Below are 16364 nucleotides of genomic sequence, written 5' to 3' on the forward strand. Positions count from 1 at the left end.
TCATAAGTGGAACGAAAAAAAAGAACTCATGATTTTGTCAACTAGTATCTAAAAAGTGTATGGTTTGAGCCTTACATCAAACAATGGAAACCGATTTATAAATGATAAGTGAGAGAGTTTTACACGTTAATAGGTCGTCCTTCAGTATTATAAATTTGTTTAATATTCTCATTTTAAAAGGGTTGGGTGTCTCTGAAAAAGTGAGAGAGAAAAAAAAAAAAAAGAATAATCTCGTCTTTATCTTTACTTGTTTCGGAACTATTTACAATCCAAGTTATCATTTGACTACAAAAACCGCGGTTCAAAAGCCACCTCAAAATGTCATCCTATTCCTAATGCTGTTCCTCAAACAAATAGTTTTTTATGATTTCTTTTTCTTTAATATGGGTATGGAGATAATGAAAATCACTATCCGCCCCCTTCTCTTGAAGGCCCCAAAATGTATGATTTTGTTGTTCAATGTCATGTTAATTAGAGGCCCTAATCTATATTACTAAAAGTAATAAAATTGTCGAAAAAATAAGTACGAGCACCCAAGATTTATAAAGATTTAAAATATGTTGTTCACGTTTTATGTACTAATGCATATGATAACTGTTAAAACATTTTAAGCGAAGATACCAACTAATGTACGACATTTTGTGGTAGTAACTAATAAGATGATGATGACGACATTAATAATGATAATAATAATTATTATTATTATAATAAAATGCCGATTAATTCAGTTTATGGTCAAAATTTGATTCTTGTAGTATTTGAGACTTTATATTTCTTGTAGGTTTGGAAAGGAAAATAAAGGTACAAAAATAGTGATCATTGATTAAATATGTAGCGTTTACTTATGTATTAAGAAGTGAAATTGAAAATAATACAATTCCTTTGTGAATGTTTAATAGACTTAGAAATAGGAATCTTATCAATATAATTACTAAAATATCTTCCTTTGTGAATGTTTAATAGACTTAGAAATAGGAATCTTATCAATGTAATTACTAAAATATCTTTCTACAAATTAGAACTGGTAAAGAAATTGGTGTTGTTGGTGAAGAGTCGAATGAGTGGAGGAAGAGGATGAAATTGGTGAGTGAGAAGACGGGTTCGTTTCGTTTGAAGGTAGCTCTGACACCAAATTAGAAACTGTTTGCAGAAAAGAAAAATGAAGAAAAGTACAGGGAAGGAAACACAGTATTTGGGAAAGGCTCAGATGAATGCTGAGCAATTAGTAAAGCGTTACTATATACAATTACAAAACTTTTTTCTGTACAGTAAAGAGAGTATAACTGTACATGTGTTTAGCTAATTGCTCCTGAGATTTAAGAACCGTTGAGTTGGAAGTGCTCTAGTCATGGCATTAGAAAGCTAGTTCTCGTGGGATGAAGAGAGTGCAATTAGTATTGTTCATGACACGCTCTCTAATTCAGTGACAGTCAATTTTAACATGTTTGGTTTTAGCATGCATAATGGGATTGGCTGCTAAGTAGCACTGACGCTGTCACATTTGAGTAAGGGAGAGGAAGATGAACTTTCGATCCAAGTGCCTTGGCAGCAACATTAGCAAGCCCTATGTATACAGACTCAACACTAGAGCGAGAAATAATCTCTTGTTTGGAAGAAAGCCAAGAAATTAGATCTAGACAAAGGAAGCTGCAATATCCACTAGTACTTTTTTAGATAAGAAAAACTTCATTGATAAAGATCAATAACAAGGGCAGAGGATAAGGTATCCTCAAACCCAAGAGAGATAACAACGGTCATGTGTGACAAAACTGACCAAGAAACAGAAAAATTATTAACAAAAAAAAAAAAAAACAAAGTCTTTGTTTCCAATATCCACTAGTATTTTCATCTGTATTGCAAACAAAGGACAAATCATTGGAAGCTTGAAAAGTAAGACCAAAGCAAGCTGTAGCTTTAAGGTATTTTAATTTGCGCTTGACAGGTTGTCAGTGAGAGGAGGCTGGAGCATGCATAAACGGTCACATTTTTTATTGATAGAATAGGCAATTTTAGAAGTGTTAAGAGTGCAATACTGAAGTGCTTCAACAGGACTAAGGGCTCGTTCTCTTCCCGGATTCGAGTTTTCAATTCGAGTTGAGATGTGATATTTTCTGAAAACTTTTAACTGTAACAAAAAAAGTTAGATGTGATATTTTCTGAGAGCTTTTAACTGTAGCAAAAAAAAAGTGACATTTTTTTAGAGCTTTTAACTGTAGAAAGCTAAAACTGAAATCTCGAATCGGTGAAATGAATGAGGCCTTAGATAATTGGTGGTATGCGAGAGCAACTGTCCATCATAAAGAGAGGGAGAGTCGGTCCATAGGACATAGGGGTTGTGTATGGCTTGCTGTCCCATACGTCTGCTCTCTTGAGAAGATTTGTGACGTACTTTTTTGCTAGAAGTAGAGAGTATTGCCTGATCAAGTGACTCAATGCCTGAAAAATAGGATAGAGGACCTAAATCCTTGTAGGAAAACCATTTATTCGGGTTGGTAATTAATTGTTGAACAAGGCCGGAATCACTCTTTGTAACAATAATGTCGTCTTTATAGACCAGAATAAAGAGCATTGTGGAGCTGGCAACAAGAGTAAACATATGTAATATGTGTATATACCGGTCTGGAATTAGGTGTAGCTATATTACAAGCTTATGTTTTTACGATCTTAATCTGTATTTACTTGAATGATGCTATAAATCTCCATTAATGATGCCTTAGATTCCTTGAAACCTCATTGAAGCAAGCACTGATTAAGCTTAGTCAACCAGGCCCTAGGGGACTATCTCAGACCATATAGAGCCAGAAAGTCTCTATATGGGGCTGAAAAGAATCTAGAAAGGCCGGGGGTTGTCATATACACCTCCTCCTCCAAGCCTCCATTCAAAAATCCGTTATGCACATTTAACTGACGCAGAGACCAAACTCAATACAATTCGAATAGTGGTAGGTCTAACCATGGACTGAAGGTCCCGAAAATAGTCAAGTCCTTGAGCCTAATGATAGCCTTTATCCACCAATCGTGCTTTGTGTCTCTCTATTGTGCCATTGGGTTTCAGTTTAAGCTAAGAAACCTACTTGCAGCCAACAATTTTAGCATTGAGAGGAGAAGAGACAAGTTGCTAAGTGTTGTTTTTGTGGACAGCTTCTAGTTCCGCTGGTATAGCTTTGTCCAATTCTTAGCAGAGGTAGGCTTCAAGTCAGATGGAGCAGAAATGATGACAGGACTACATAAGGGTTTTGGCTTGAATGTCCATCGTTAATTCAGGTGATAATGGAATGAACATTTTTGGGTTTTGGTCCCTTGTAGAGAGCAAGAGTTGACTGCACAGCAGTAAGATCATTAGCACTATGTATAACATTAGTAACACCTCAATATGCACACAAAGAATGTGGTGTGACAGAAGGAGATGAAGAAATGAGAGGAGCGGTGGAAGTAGGGGAGGGCTTGGGATAGGAATTGTGGATGGTAAGGTAGGGGAAGCTGAATGAACATGTGTGGCAGAAGAGATGGTGGGGTGGAGTGAGGAGCAAGGGTAGAAGAGGATCATATAGAATTAGAACAAGATGCTAGAGAGGAGGGACAGAAAGGAAGAAACGGAATTTGGAGGAAAATTGATGAGTCTGTTGGGAAAGGAGTAGGAGAGGACTGATTTTGTGGGGCGTAACAGAAGGATTTTCCGTTGAACATGTAGACATGGCTTTTGTCTTTTTGAAAACAATATAACCTTTATGTACATTTGACAGATCAAAAATACAATTTATGATCAATACATGGCCTAAGTCATGGAAAACACCACTACAACAAAAAAGCTTATTTGCGATGACCGACTGTTGTCACAAATAATTATAATGTCGTCGTAAATATCTTACTTTTGATGACATGTCGTCGCAAATCAGTCGTCGCAAAAAACCAAACGCAAGTAAAATATTTGCGATGACATAGTTTTTAACTGTCGTCGCTAATGTATTAGCGACGACCGTCGTTGCGAATAAGTCGTCACAAATGTTCCGTCGAATATGTCGTTAATGATGACGTGTACTAACTTTTTTGCAACAACAACGTGTCGTCAGAAAACTATTTAAAACCTTTTGCGACCACATGCTTCAAAGTGTTGTCGCTAGTAATGTAGACTATTTACGACGATAATTTAGATGTGTCGTCGCTTTTTTTCTTTTTTTCCGTACTTTACTAATAATATTAATTATTAAATACATAAATTAGAAGAAAATTTAATAATAAAATAGAACAATAAAGTTTATATTTATTAATAAAAAATTATTATAAAATAGTCAACAGAATAATAAGATTATTCTTAAAAAGTAAATTAATCAATAAATACTAAAAAGTGTTGATAATAAAAAAATAAAAACATATATTTTAATCCCCTAAATTAGCGGTATCGTCGTCCTTGTCCTCGTCTTCTTTGTTTAGCCCAGGCAGCGGAGGAACCAATAGTTGAGGATGGTTAACTGGCAAGAAGTTGATGTTGGGATTCATCAAGCGCATAACTTCCATCATGATTTGTTGGTTGTCGAACTTGTTGCATTGGTCGATGTAGAGGTTGTTTAGCTAATTTTGGACATACTGGGGCAAATTAACCCAACACGACTCGTCTGATTGCGAACCAGATGATGAGGTGGAAGCGCTTGAACGATTCCTCCATGGTAGTGTCAGTCCCACTCCCTTAGTGTGTCCTCCGCACTTACCCAAGACTTGGGACATAATCCTCTCATCATTGATCGCCATGACAGATGAACCCTCGCCAGCAGACTGTGTCATCTGCATGGTTCTTTCCCCCTCCAACTAAGCCTGCAAAGGTAAATGAAACAAAAATAAATAAAAATAGTATACTATGTTATGTTAAATATGAAAAAAGAAATTAATTTAAAATTTACTTACAAATGCCTGTTCAGCGTCCGGATTGACAAAACTCTGCCCATGACGGTGCATGTCACCCAAATTGTCAATTAATGATCTTGGCTGCTAGGTCTCGGGATTTGCCTAATCAAGTTGAATGTGTTAGAATAATTTTTAAGCCAAAGTGACAAAAACTTAACAAGTATGCAAATTAGTATTACCTAGTCGAAATGATGCTGGGAGTATGACTTTCTACCATGCAAGCTAGACCACTTATGACTGTCACGGTTTTGTTGATTTGTCACAGATTTTTTCTAATAATGATTATAGATGAATTAGTAACATACTTAGTAATTAAATAAATTAATAAAAAATAAGAAGATATAATGAAATTGAACCTAAAAAGCAAGAGATATAAAATGATTGCAGCAAGGTCCCCATTGCTCTTTTCTCCTCAAGTATTTAGGAGGATTTTGCCTAACAAAATCCTCCTTTTCTGCCCCTCCCATCTTCTAGAAGTGTCTGTGCAAGGTAGTCTTCCAGTCCTTGTAACATTTACTAGCTTCACGATATACTATATCTCTAATGACGTCATTGTTGCGGTTGTAGTCGAGATTAAATCAATCCTGCGACACATTAAAAAATTAACAAATAAATTTTAAATATTGTATTTAAATAAATTTTGTTTCAAATAAATACCCGCATACGATTCTGAATCATCCTTTTGTGCTCCTCAGGCACGTCTTTCTAGGCATTGTAGTGTGGGTTACAGATATCTCTGGTGCTCAAACTGACAACACTGTCAAAAATGGGCCGTTTTCGCTAATCACCATCCACGTACCTGTTGGAAACCGAATCGAATTCGGATGCGGAAGCGTGGCGGGGAGGCGGATCGTGTATAACAAAAATTTCATAAAACTTTTGAGATACTCTATAGATTATATTAATTTATGCACGAATAAATTAATCACATTAATTTATATATATCAAGAACTCAATCAGGAAAATACCTGGAAGCCGACTCGAATGATAACTTGAGTTCTTTGTCCACGAACAGTCCTTGCTCCAAGCTTTGTGTTTAGAAAACCAAAGTTTTCCACGTCGATTCCTTGATTCCATGTAGACGTGTGTGTGGGCACACGTGAGACAAAACAGGTTTCAATAACACTCGAATTTTCACAAACACCAACGCATGCACGATGTGGAATTTTTGGGAGAAAAAATTTTCCTCTCTCTCTCCAAAGAGAATTTCGGCCACACTAACTAATTAGGGCTGAAAAAATGTTTTCCAAAAATTGTCTCCACAATTTTCTATCATTCTCATATTTAAAGAGTAGAAGTCAAACTTCAAAACAGAATCAAATCTCTATCTCCTATTTGAATTTAGAACAACAAAATCTCCTCTACTTATCCATAAAGTGGCCGGCCACCCCTTAGGGTTTTTACCCTGTGTGTGGCGCCAATAACAGATAGGGAAGGAAGAGAAATCATCATTTATCCTGTAGTCCAGTTATAATTCAAATTCAAATTTAAATAATCACATTATTTAAATAATAATTAATTCTCAATTAATTATTTTCGAGTATTTAATTTTAGAATTCCGTAATTCTAAAATTCTCATTTTGCCCTTTGTGTCTGGTAGAATTACAAGGATGATGCGGGGACTAATGGACCTATAATCCCGAGCTCCAATAAAATTAATAATTAATTAAACACTTTAATTAATTATTTAATTCTATTAATTCCAATAGTTACTCCACTATAAACTTGGAATTGAACTCTCAAAATTATAGACATTAATTACTTCTAAACTGCAAAGTTTCCATTTGATATAATCATTACATATAGATCAATCCTCCATAAATAATTCATAATTAGAGTCAGGTAGAATCCGTTAACCTCTCTAATTATATCTTCATCCTTGAGTACCATTGATTCTCTAATGGATAGTGATTCATAAAACACATTCATAAACCAGAGCGCTCTTACTAATCCAAGTACCGAATCAACACTCAAGAGAATTATTTATCTACTTCTATCTCAAGAAGGAATGGATTCCATATCGTATAATAACATTCCCAGCTATCTATTTCATCATGTCTCCAAAATACAAGGAATAGGATTCAGTGTCTCGGAATCCGTACCAAGTAAATCAAAAGACATAAATCCATAAATAGGAGTTTGTTAAAAACTCATGATTAAGATCATTTTATATATGACCATCGGTAGACTCAATTAGAATTTCTATGCTTAACGGAAATTATTAGAAATTCATATTGTGTCTGTGTCCTTGTTCCACACAATCTCATTATGCGAAATACACTCATTTAATATCTCACCATATTAACAGTGCGGATAGTACCGTTCCATTCTAAATGGGAATGACCTGTATTAATAATATTTTAATTAAAGATTCTGAACTTTAATTAAATTCATTATGAACAATGTTTTTTATTATTATCCTTAAACACTATCCTCTTGTATATAACACTTATATACTGTGTTTAAGGTTACATAAATAATCACGGAATTTTCATTTGATATTCATAAAATATTCATAAATATAAGCACATAAAAGGATGAATAAACTCTTTTATTAATTAAATAATAAACATCATATTACATCTCATGCTTCTAGGACACTATTCCCAACAGTACCGGCCTCGTCAAACAAGACAGAAAGATTCCTCTCTCTTTGTACCTTCTCCACTATATCCCAACCTAGAGCTACCCCTCGATCAGGTCGACGTCGAGGTGTCGTCTCTAGAACTGTAAAAAAACAAAAATAACGAATTTTGATTATATAGAGTTCGTAGAATAAAAAAATACAGTTCATATGTTATAGCATATAATACATGACTTACAATGTGCCGGGAGTCTCGGCAAATCAGGTGGAGACTGTGATCATCTTGCAAAGCCGACACATGTAGCTATTGGGCCGGACATTGTGACTCTATGTCGTATAAAAAATAAAGTTTATTAGCTACTTTATTTCTTACTCAATTTCTTAACAAATTTAGTTCTCTAAAGTGTGCTATCAAATACGCACACCCAGAGAACAAAGGATAACACACCAAAATATCTACCAAAGACGCAAGTGAAATTGAATGACAAACACATAAATGACAATACCAAACTGTCCAAACGTGACTATTCAAGCACCGGTACTACACACCTATCCTCGAACAGGTCTAAAGTTATTTCATGTATGAACGTGCTAATTAAAAGTATCACAAATAAACTTATATTCATACACACACGTGTTGGTTTTGTGACTATATAGTCACGTTCACCAAAAAAGTTTTACAGTTAATGTTTCAACTTTATAAAGTTTTATCAAATTTTATGAATAATTTATCCTATTATTATTGCACTCATTACTTTTATTATCCATTTAAATATATCACTTTATTTATTACTTTTTTAGACTAAATTAATATAAATTTTTCTTATCATTTTTTTAAGTTGTAATGTTTATAATAAATTTTTAATTTACTTTCCATTAATGTAATTAAATTTTATTACTGAAAATCTTAAAGTTAACAAGTTTTAATAAAATTTCGACAACAAAACGACTTATTTTTCTTATTATCCAAAAATCCAAACCTGTAAAAAACAGCTTTTCAAAAATTTCGACACACCATAACTACAAAATGTGCCACCCAGAACAATCATTAAAATTTTTAATCTCAACCTAAATCAAATTACAAGCAGATTTCATAAAATAACACCCTAAGAGATTCACACACACTTATACTAAATTTCAACAATCTCATAATTCATAATCTAAAATTCAAAATGTACAATCCAAAATTCAAATTATATACTAATTCTAAAATCTATAAATCAAAATTTAAAATCCAAAATTCAAACAAACAAAAAAAACCCAAACATTTTAAACTAAAAAATACAATAGATATGCAAAAAACTTAAGTTTAAAACCCACTAAAATGGGGGCAGAAAATGGCGGAATTAGGTGGGAGAGTGACAACAGCGGCGGCGGCTGTGGCAGAATTTGGCAGCGACGGAGTTTGTTCTTTATACTTTTTTTGATGAAAAAATAATGAAAATGATTAAAACTTATGATAAATGATTATTTGGTGAGGATTTAGAAGGGAATAGGAGGAGGTTTTGGGGGTTTGGGGTCGGAAAACTGGGGAGAGGCCGAGAGTGAGAGAGAGTGATCAGAAAAAATAGAGGAGGAGGCCCTGGTTGCGGGTATATAGACAGAATTTTTTGCGACGACAATGTCGTCACACAAAGTTTTAACTGTCATTGCAAATAAGTTATAAAATGATGACATTCTAATTATAATCAGAAACTGTCAACTATTTGCGACAACACACTATTTTCATAGTCGTCGCAAATAATCCAATTAGTCAAACTTAATTTTTTAGTATTTATGACGAATGTTCTAGAATTATTATTTGCGATGACATTATGCAATGTTGTCACAATTAGTTTTTGGGAACCGCCTAAATTCACCACCTTTTATTTTCGCGAGGGAATACAAAATCAGCATTTGCGACAACATATATTTGTGTCGTTGCAAATAACTTTTGAGAACCGCCAAATTGACCGCCTTTGTACTCGGAGAATAATAAATGAATGAGTTATTTTTAGCGACAACAGGTGTTGTCACAAATAAAAATTATTTGCGTCGACATGTCGTCGTAAATAATTTTATTTTGGCGGCAAACGTTGGCACCAGATAACATTTGCAGCCAAGAATATATTTGCGACGATTAGTGAATTACTAGCGACTGCATGATTTTCCTATTAAACGATAAATAATTGCAACGTTATGTCATCACAAATAATTAATTATTTACAACGACAATAAGTTCGTTGTAAATTGGGTAAATTGTTGTAGTGCACGCACACCCAAAAACTTTAAGAAAGTCATACTTGTGTGGTTTGTGATATAGTAATTGATAGGGGCTTTTACTAGACAAAATAGAGGAAGGAAACCTGTTTATAGGGAAGTTATTAGTATGAAAAGCATAGAGACAAAGGGAGAGTGGTACATGAGCATGAGCCAAGAAGGTAAGAATATGAAAAGCATAGAGACAAAGGGAGAGTGGTGCATGAGCATGAGCCAAGAAGGTAAGACCCACTTCTACGGCGTTCCTATTTTTCCTCCATCCTGTTAAGGAGTGCAAGGACAGACCACTTTATGGTGAATACCGTGACTCTAGGAAATTTGACATTGTTCTATACTCCCTTCCGTAGTCACTTTGCAAGATTTTAATTGTCTGCTCAATTCTATCATCTTTTGTAACTTTAAAACAGTTGGATAGGTTTCATATTTAGTTTTAAGGAGATAAATCCTATAGAATCTGGAAAAGTCAAAATGAACAGTAAAAAATATCAAGTGAAGTGAAATATGAGAGAAAGAATGTTTTTAATGTTATTATTCGAATAGAATGATACAGAGATACATCGAGATATATACAGGCTGTTCTAGGATACAAGATTAGGAAACCAGAGACTAACAAACTAAATTAGGAAAGTATCCTAGGCTATCAATCACGGATTGAAGGCTATCAATCCCGGGTTGGAGTCAACTTTCTAGAGTTAAATTTCCTAGAATAACTGATTCTATACAATCTATACAGCCTGTACTTCAGTTATAGCTATACAAATCAACACTCCTTCTCAGTGAATAGATATCTTCCATTCCCAACTTGGAAACAATTTCATGAAAAAACTGCACAGTTAAGTCCCTTAGTTAGGACATCTGCCAATTGACTTCCTAATGGTACATAAGATATGCACACTAGACCTTCTTCTAGCTTTTCCTTGATGAAGTGTCTGTTAATCTCAATATGCTTCGGTCTATCGTGCTATACAGGGTTATGAACAATGTTAATTGATGATTTGTTATCACAGTACAGCTTCATTGGTCCTTCCTACTTGATTCTCAACTCATCTAGGATGATCTTAAGCCATAACAATTCGCAGATTCCTTGGGCCATAGCTCTAAACTCTGACTCTGTACTTGACCTAGCTACCACATTCTGTTTTTTGCTCCGCCAAGTCACCAAATTACCTCCCAGAAAGGTACAATAGCCTAATGTGGATCTTCTATCCACTATAGATCATGCATAGTCTGCGTTTGTGTAAGATTCTTGTGTGAGCCTATTATTTCTCCTGAATAGGACTCCTTTTCCCGGGCAACCTTTCAAGTACTGTAGCACCCTATAGGCAGCTTGAAGATGTGATTCTCTCAGATCATGCATGAATTGACTTACCATACTCACTGAATATGCTATGTCTGATAGGGTATGAGAGAGATAGATCAGCTTCCCTACCAATCTTTGATACATCTCTCTATCAACCTTTGGTTCTTCTTTTGCCTCCCACAGTTTCTGGTTTGGTTCAACATGTGTAGTTACTCGCTTACAACCAAGTTTTCCTGTTTCTTTTAAGAGATCTGTCACATACTTCTGGTGTGAAATAAAAATTCCCTGGTTTGAGTATGAAACTACAATCCTAAGGAAATACATCAGCCTTCCAATTTCCTTTATCTCAAATTCTTTGATTAGACACTGTTTTAGGACTTCTTTCTCCTCATTATCTCCTGTGACAATATTATCATCAACATATACCAAGAGTGATGTTACTCCCCTTGTGGCCAAATGTTTGATGAAAAGGGTATGATCTCCTTGACTCTGTCTATATCCTGCTCCTTTCATGACTTTAACAAATCTCCCAAACCAAGCTCTAGGGGATTGTTTCAGCCTGTATAAAGCTTTCTTCAGTCTGCATACCTTATTATCTGTCTCTTTTCCTCCATAGCCCGGTGGAATGCTCATGTAGATCTCTTCTTGTAGATCGCCGTGTAGAAAAGCATTCTTGACATCATATTGTTAAAGTTGTCAATTAAAGTGGGTTGCACGGATAATAAGATTCTCACAGTGTTCATTTTTGCAACTGGAGCAAACGTCTCTTGATAATCAACTCTGTAAGTCTTGGTGTATCCCTTAGCGACAAATCTTGCCTTATATCTTTCAAGTGAGCCATCAGCCTTGTACTTCAGAGAAAACACCCATTTACAACCTACAAGATTCTTTCCCTTCGGTTTGTCAACAATCTCCCATGTCTTATTTTTCTCTAGTGCATCCATTTCCTCTCTCATAGCATTCTTCCATTCTTTTCGTGATAATGCCTCAGATAAGGTGTTTGGAACAGAAACAGTGTTTAGACTCATAATGAAATTTCTATGGAGAGGTGACAAACGTTGGTGTGACACATAGTGAGACAAAAGATACAATGGTCGTTGTGTGCATTCTCTAGTACCTTTTCTAATTGCAATAGGAAGATGAGAATCATTTTGTGGAATTTCAGCATACTAGGTATGCAAGAAAGGATCATGACTTACCATGTTTTTGTTAGCAGGATTCAAGTCAGTGTCTCAAACTTGTGTCTGGTCAGGAATAGCCTTTTTCCTTGAATACACCCGAGGAAACCTCATAGAGTCAAAAATACGAACGAAAGTTTGAGTAGAGATTGGTTATGGAACTGAAATAGGTGTAGGAATTGACAGAGGGGCAGACACATTTTCAAGGACTGAAGTAGAAGATGGAATTGAGATGGATTTAGTGGATTTAGTGGGGTTTGAGTAGTCCTATTTTTGAGGTACCGAGAAGGCTAGGTCAAGAGGATCAAATAGTACGAAATCACCCAAGCCTTTTGATGTGATTTTTCACAAGCGTACGAATCGCGCAAGTAATATAATGAGTGAATAAGATATCGTTCCCACGGAGACTAGCTTAACAATTACTGAAATTGATATTTTTAACTTTATCTAGACAAATAAAATCTTTGTAATAGATTAAAACTGAAAAGAAAGTAAAATAAATTAACACAAATTATACGCAAAATAATTATGAAAAGAGATCAATGCAAATAAAACACTAGAGCATACAAGTTTCACTAAGACAATTCCTATTTAATTCCAATTATTCACTAATATCGCCTCCCATTCTTATAGTAGAACGAAAAACTCTAATTTATCTAATAGTCCTTCTGGGGATGCTATTAAAAATATTTCTAACATATAAATTAACTATCGCTAGATGTGAATCCCACCATTCTAGAAATTTGTTAAGTTCTTTGATTTTTTTAAAATTACTTTTGCAAGTCGTATTACTATCTCTCGATGTCCTACGCACCTTACGGTTCCTTTTATTAGAAACTTTCCTAAAAATCTCCTTTTGGGGTTTCAATTTAGGTTTTCAATTCAATAAGTGATCAGTTTATTGAAAGCATTAAGAACAATAAAAGAAAGACATTCATGAATGAAAACTCTTAGTGAATAAACTTCATTGAAAGAAAATAAATGAAATCAAATATTCATGTCTTGGCTACACTTGTAGTCCTAGTCCAGAAATTTAGAACATAATTGAAAAAGAAAACATAATGATAATAATAATTAACATAAGAAATTCAGGAAAGAATAAAACTGTTTGGCGAATTCGAAGTTGAACTATGTTCTTGAACGAATCCTCCTCTCCTTCTTAGAGTCGTCTTCTCTCATTCTTTTCTTAGCCAAAAGATCCTAGAAAATAACCTTAAAAATCATATTTATAATGTTTGGAATCGTGTGGCATTTTTGTAAATTTTTGGAACTCAAATGAACTCAAGTCGACAAAATGTTCAAAGTAGAGCCACGGCCCTACTATTTGGGTGCCGCGGCCCTGGCCTGAAAAATAGCCTATCCACACAATGCTTCGAAGTAGAGCCGCGGCTCTACTATTTGGGCGTCGCGGCCCTGGGCGGAAAATTGCTCCATTACGTAATTTGGCGCCATGGCTCCATTGTACAAAGCCTAGGCTCTTTTCTCTCGGGTTTTGGTACTACAAATGAACCATTTCAAGGCCTAGATGCCATCTTTCAAGGCCGAGGCTCTCCAATCTCAATTTAGCTCCAAATATTACTCCAACACTCACCTACGAACTCGAAATGATGCTAGTCTGTAAAATCAATTAAAAATACATAAATTAACTACTAAAACCACTCTAAAACTAACAAAACACTCAATTAGAAGTATTAAAAGATAAGCACAAATCCAATGTATCACCTTTATCTTCCATAACATTCTCCCCCTGAAGGTAAGATTGGGTGGAATATGGTTTATTCTCAACAAACGTGACATCTGCATATATATATATAGAATTTCCTGGAAGGTGGGTGGTAGCACTTGTATCCATTTAATGTAGATGAATACCCAAGGAAGATACATTTTATTGCTCTAGGGTCTAGCTTTCCTCGATGTTGGTTATGAACATGGACAAAGGAGGTACAACCAAAGACTCTGGGTTGAAGGCCATTTGAGGTCCTCAAATAAGAATAGAATTCAGCAAGGGTTTCCGTAGGACTTTTGTAACCTAATATCCATGAAGGCAGTCTATTGATCATCTATGTGGCACTAAGGATAGACTCTCCCCAATAGGATTTTGGAACATTTTCCTGGAATAATAATACCCGAGTGGAGTTAAGTAAATGGCCATTTTTCCTTTTAGCGACACCATTTTGTTGTGGTGTATTAACACATGATGACTCATGGATAATACCTTCCATTGGAAAATAGGGTGATAAGACTTGGTTGAAATAGTCTCTTGCATTGTTAGACCTAAAATTTTTTATTTTTACCCCAAATTGGTTTTGAACCATGGAATGAAAGTTGGGGATAACAGTGCTTACATCATATTTTTGCTTAACTAGGAATAGCCATGTAACTCTAGTCCCTGAAATATTTGGAATTGTGGATGGTCCCCAAATATCACTATGAATTAAATCAAAAGAATGGGTACTTCTTTTATTACTAGCAGGAAAAGATACACGGGTACGTTTTGTAAACTCACAAATATCACAATGAAAGTCTATAATATCTAATCCTTTAAACATAGAGGGAAACATGATACTTAAGACTCGAAAAGATGGATGACCAAGACGGAAATGATGAAGCCAAATGGCATCTTTATTGGAAGTACTGAGAAATGACAAAGACAAATTATTTATGACTTTCTTCGGAGTACTCGGTGTTTCAAGATAATAGGGTCCATTCCTTTCCTTAGCAAGTCCAATCTTCCTCTTCAAATCATGTTCCTGAAATACACAGTAGGAGGGATAAAAAATTGCACAACACTTAAGATGTTTTGTAAGTTTTTGAATTGAACCCAAGTTTACTGACAATTTTGGTACATGGAGAACATTTTTTCGGATGAGAGAAAATGTTACATAGATATCTCCTAATCCTGCTACTGTAGCAAGAGAACCATTTGCAACAACTATTTTCCTACTACTTGGACATGGAATATAGGTATGGAAATAGTGTGATGTGTGAGTCATATGGTCTGTGACCCCTGAGTCAATTATCCAAGAGTCAAGAACACCTTTTTCTTAGGCATTTAATCCAAAAGAGAATGAAGACCTGCCTGAGAGAGCCAATGAACATGCAACAGAAGGTTTCTTAAGCGACCCTATTAGGCCTCTAAGCCTCTCAATTTCCTCTCCACTGAGTGCTTCTTGCTCTCTTTTCCCTGGAAGACTAGCCTGCTCTATCTGAGGTGCCTGCTCTGTCAAATGTGCTTGGCTGTATGATTTCTACTGCTCTCCTCGGTGACCCCACTCCTTACTCAAAGTAGTTGGCTTACCATTCAATTTCTAGCAACGTTCTTTGGTATGCCTCGGTTTCTTATAGCAAGTGCATGTTGTTGTTGGTCTCCGAATCGAATTTGGATGCGGAAGCGTGGTGCGGGGAAGAGGCGGATCGTGTATAACAAAAATTTTCATAAAACCTTTGAGATACTCTATAGAATATATTAATTTATGCATGAATAAATTAATCTCATTAATTCATTTATTAAGAACTCAATCAGGAAAAATACCTGGAAGCCGACTCGGATGATAACTTGAGTTCTTTGACCACGGACAGTCCTTGGTCCAATCTTTGTGTTTAGAAAATCAATGTCTTCCACGTCAATTCCTAGAATCCACGAAGACGTGTGTGTGGGCACACATGAGACAAAACGGGTTACAATAAACACTCAAATTTCCACAAACACCAACGCATGCACGATGTGAAATTTTTGGAGAAAATTTTTTTCCTTCCTTTCTCTCTTGAGAATTTCGGCCAGCCTTAACTCTTAGGGCATAAATTGTTTCAAAAAATTATCTTCACAATTTTCTATCATTCTCATATTAAAGAGTAGAAGTCAAACTTCAAAAAGGAATCAAATCTCTATCTCTAAGATAAAGCTTGTTAATTATCTCCTATTTAAATTTGGAACAAAATCTCCTCTTATCCTTATCCATTGTGGCCGGCCACCTTATGGGATCTTCATCCCTGTGTGACGCCAATTTGCAGATAGGGAAGAAAGAGAAAATCATCCTTTATCCTGTAGTCCAATTTTGACTCAAATTCAAATTCTAATTTAAGTCAAACTTAAATTAATTTGAATTCTAAATTGAACAACTTATCAAATAAGTTTAAATGGATA

At 35.2% G+C, this 16364-nt stretch overlaps 1 protein-coding gene across 1 annotated transcript; it reads right to left on the bottom strand.

Moving 5' to 3' along the window:
• Positions 1-11671: 11671 nt before the first annotated feature.
• LOC112094465 (uncharacterized mitochondrial protein AtMg00820-like) lies at positions 11672-12070 on the bottom strand. Its single transcript, XM_024175319.1, has one exon. The coding sequence runs from the start codon at positions 12068-12070 to the stop codon at positions 11672-11674; it is 399 nt and encodes a 132-aa protein (XP_024031087.1).
• Positions 12071-16364: the final 4294 nt, after the last annotated feature.

Source organism: Morus notabilis, unplaced genomic scaffold, assembly GCF_000414095.1.
Source record: "Morus notabilis unplaced genomic scaffold, ASM41409v2 Scaffold78, whole genome shotgun sequence".
Classification (NCBI taxonomy): Eukaryota; Viridiplantae; Streptophyta; class Magnoliopsida; order Rosales; family Moraceae; genus Morus; species Morus notabilis.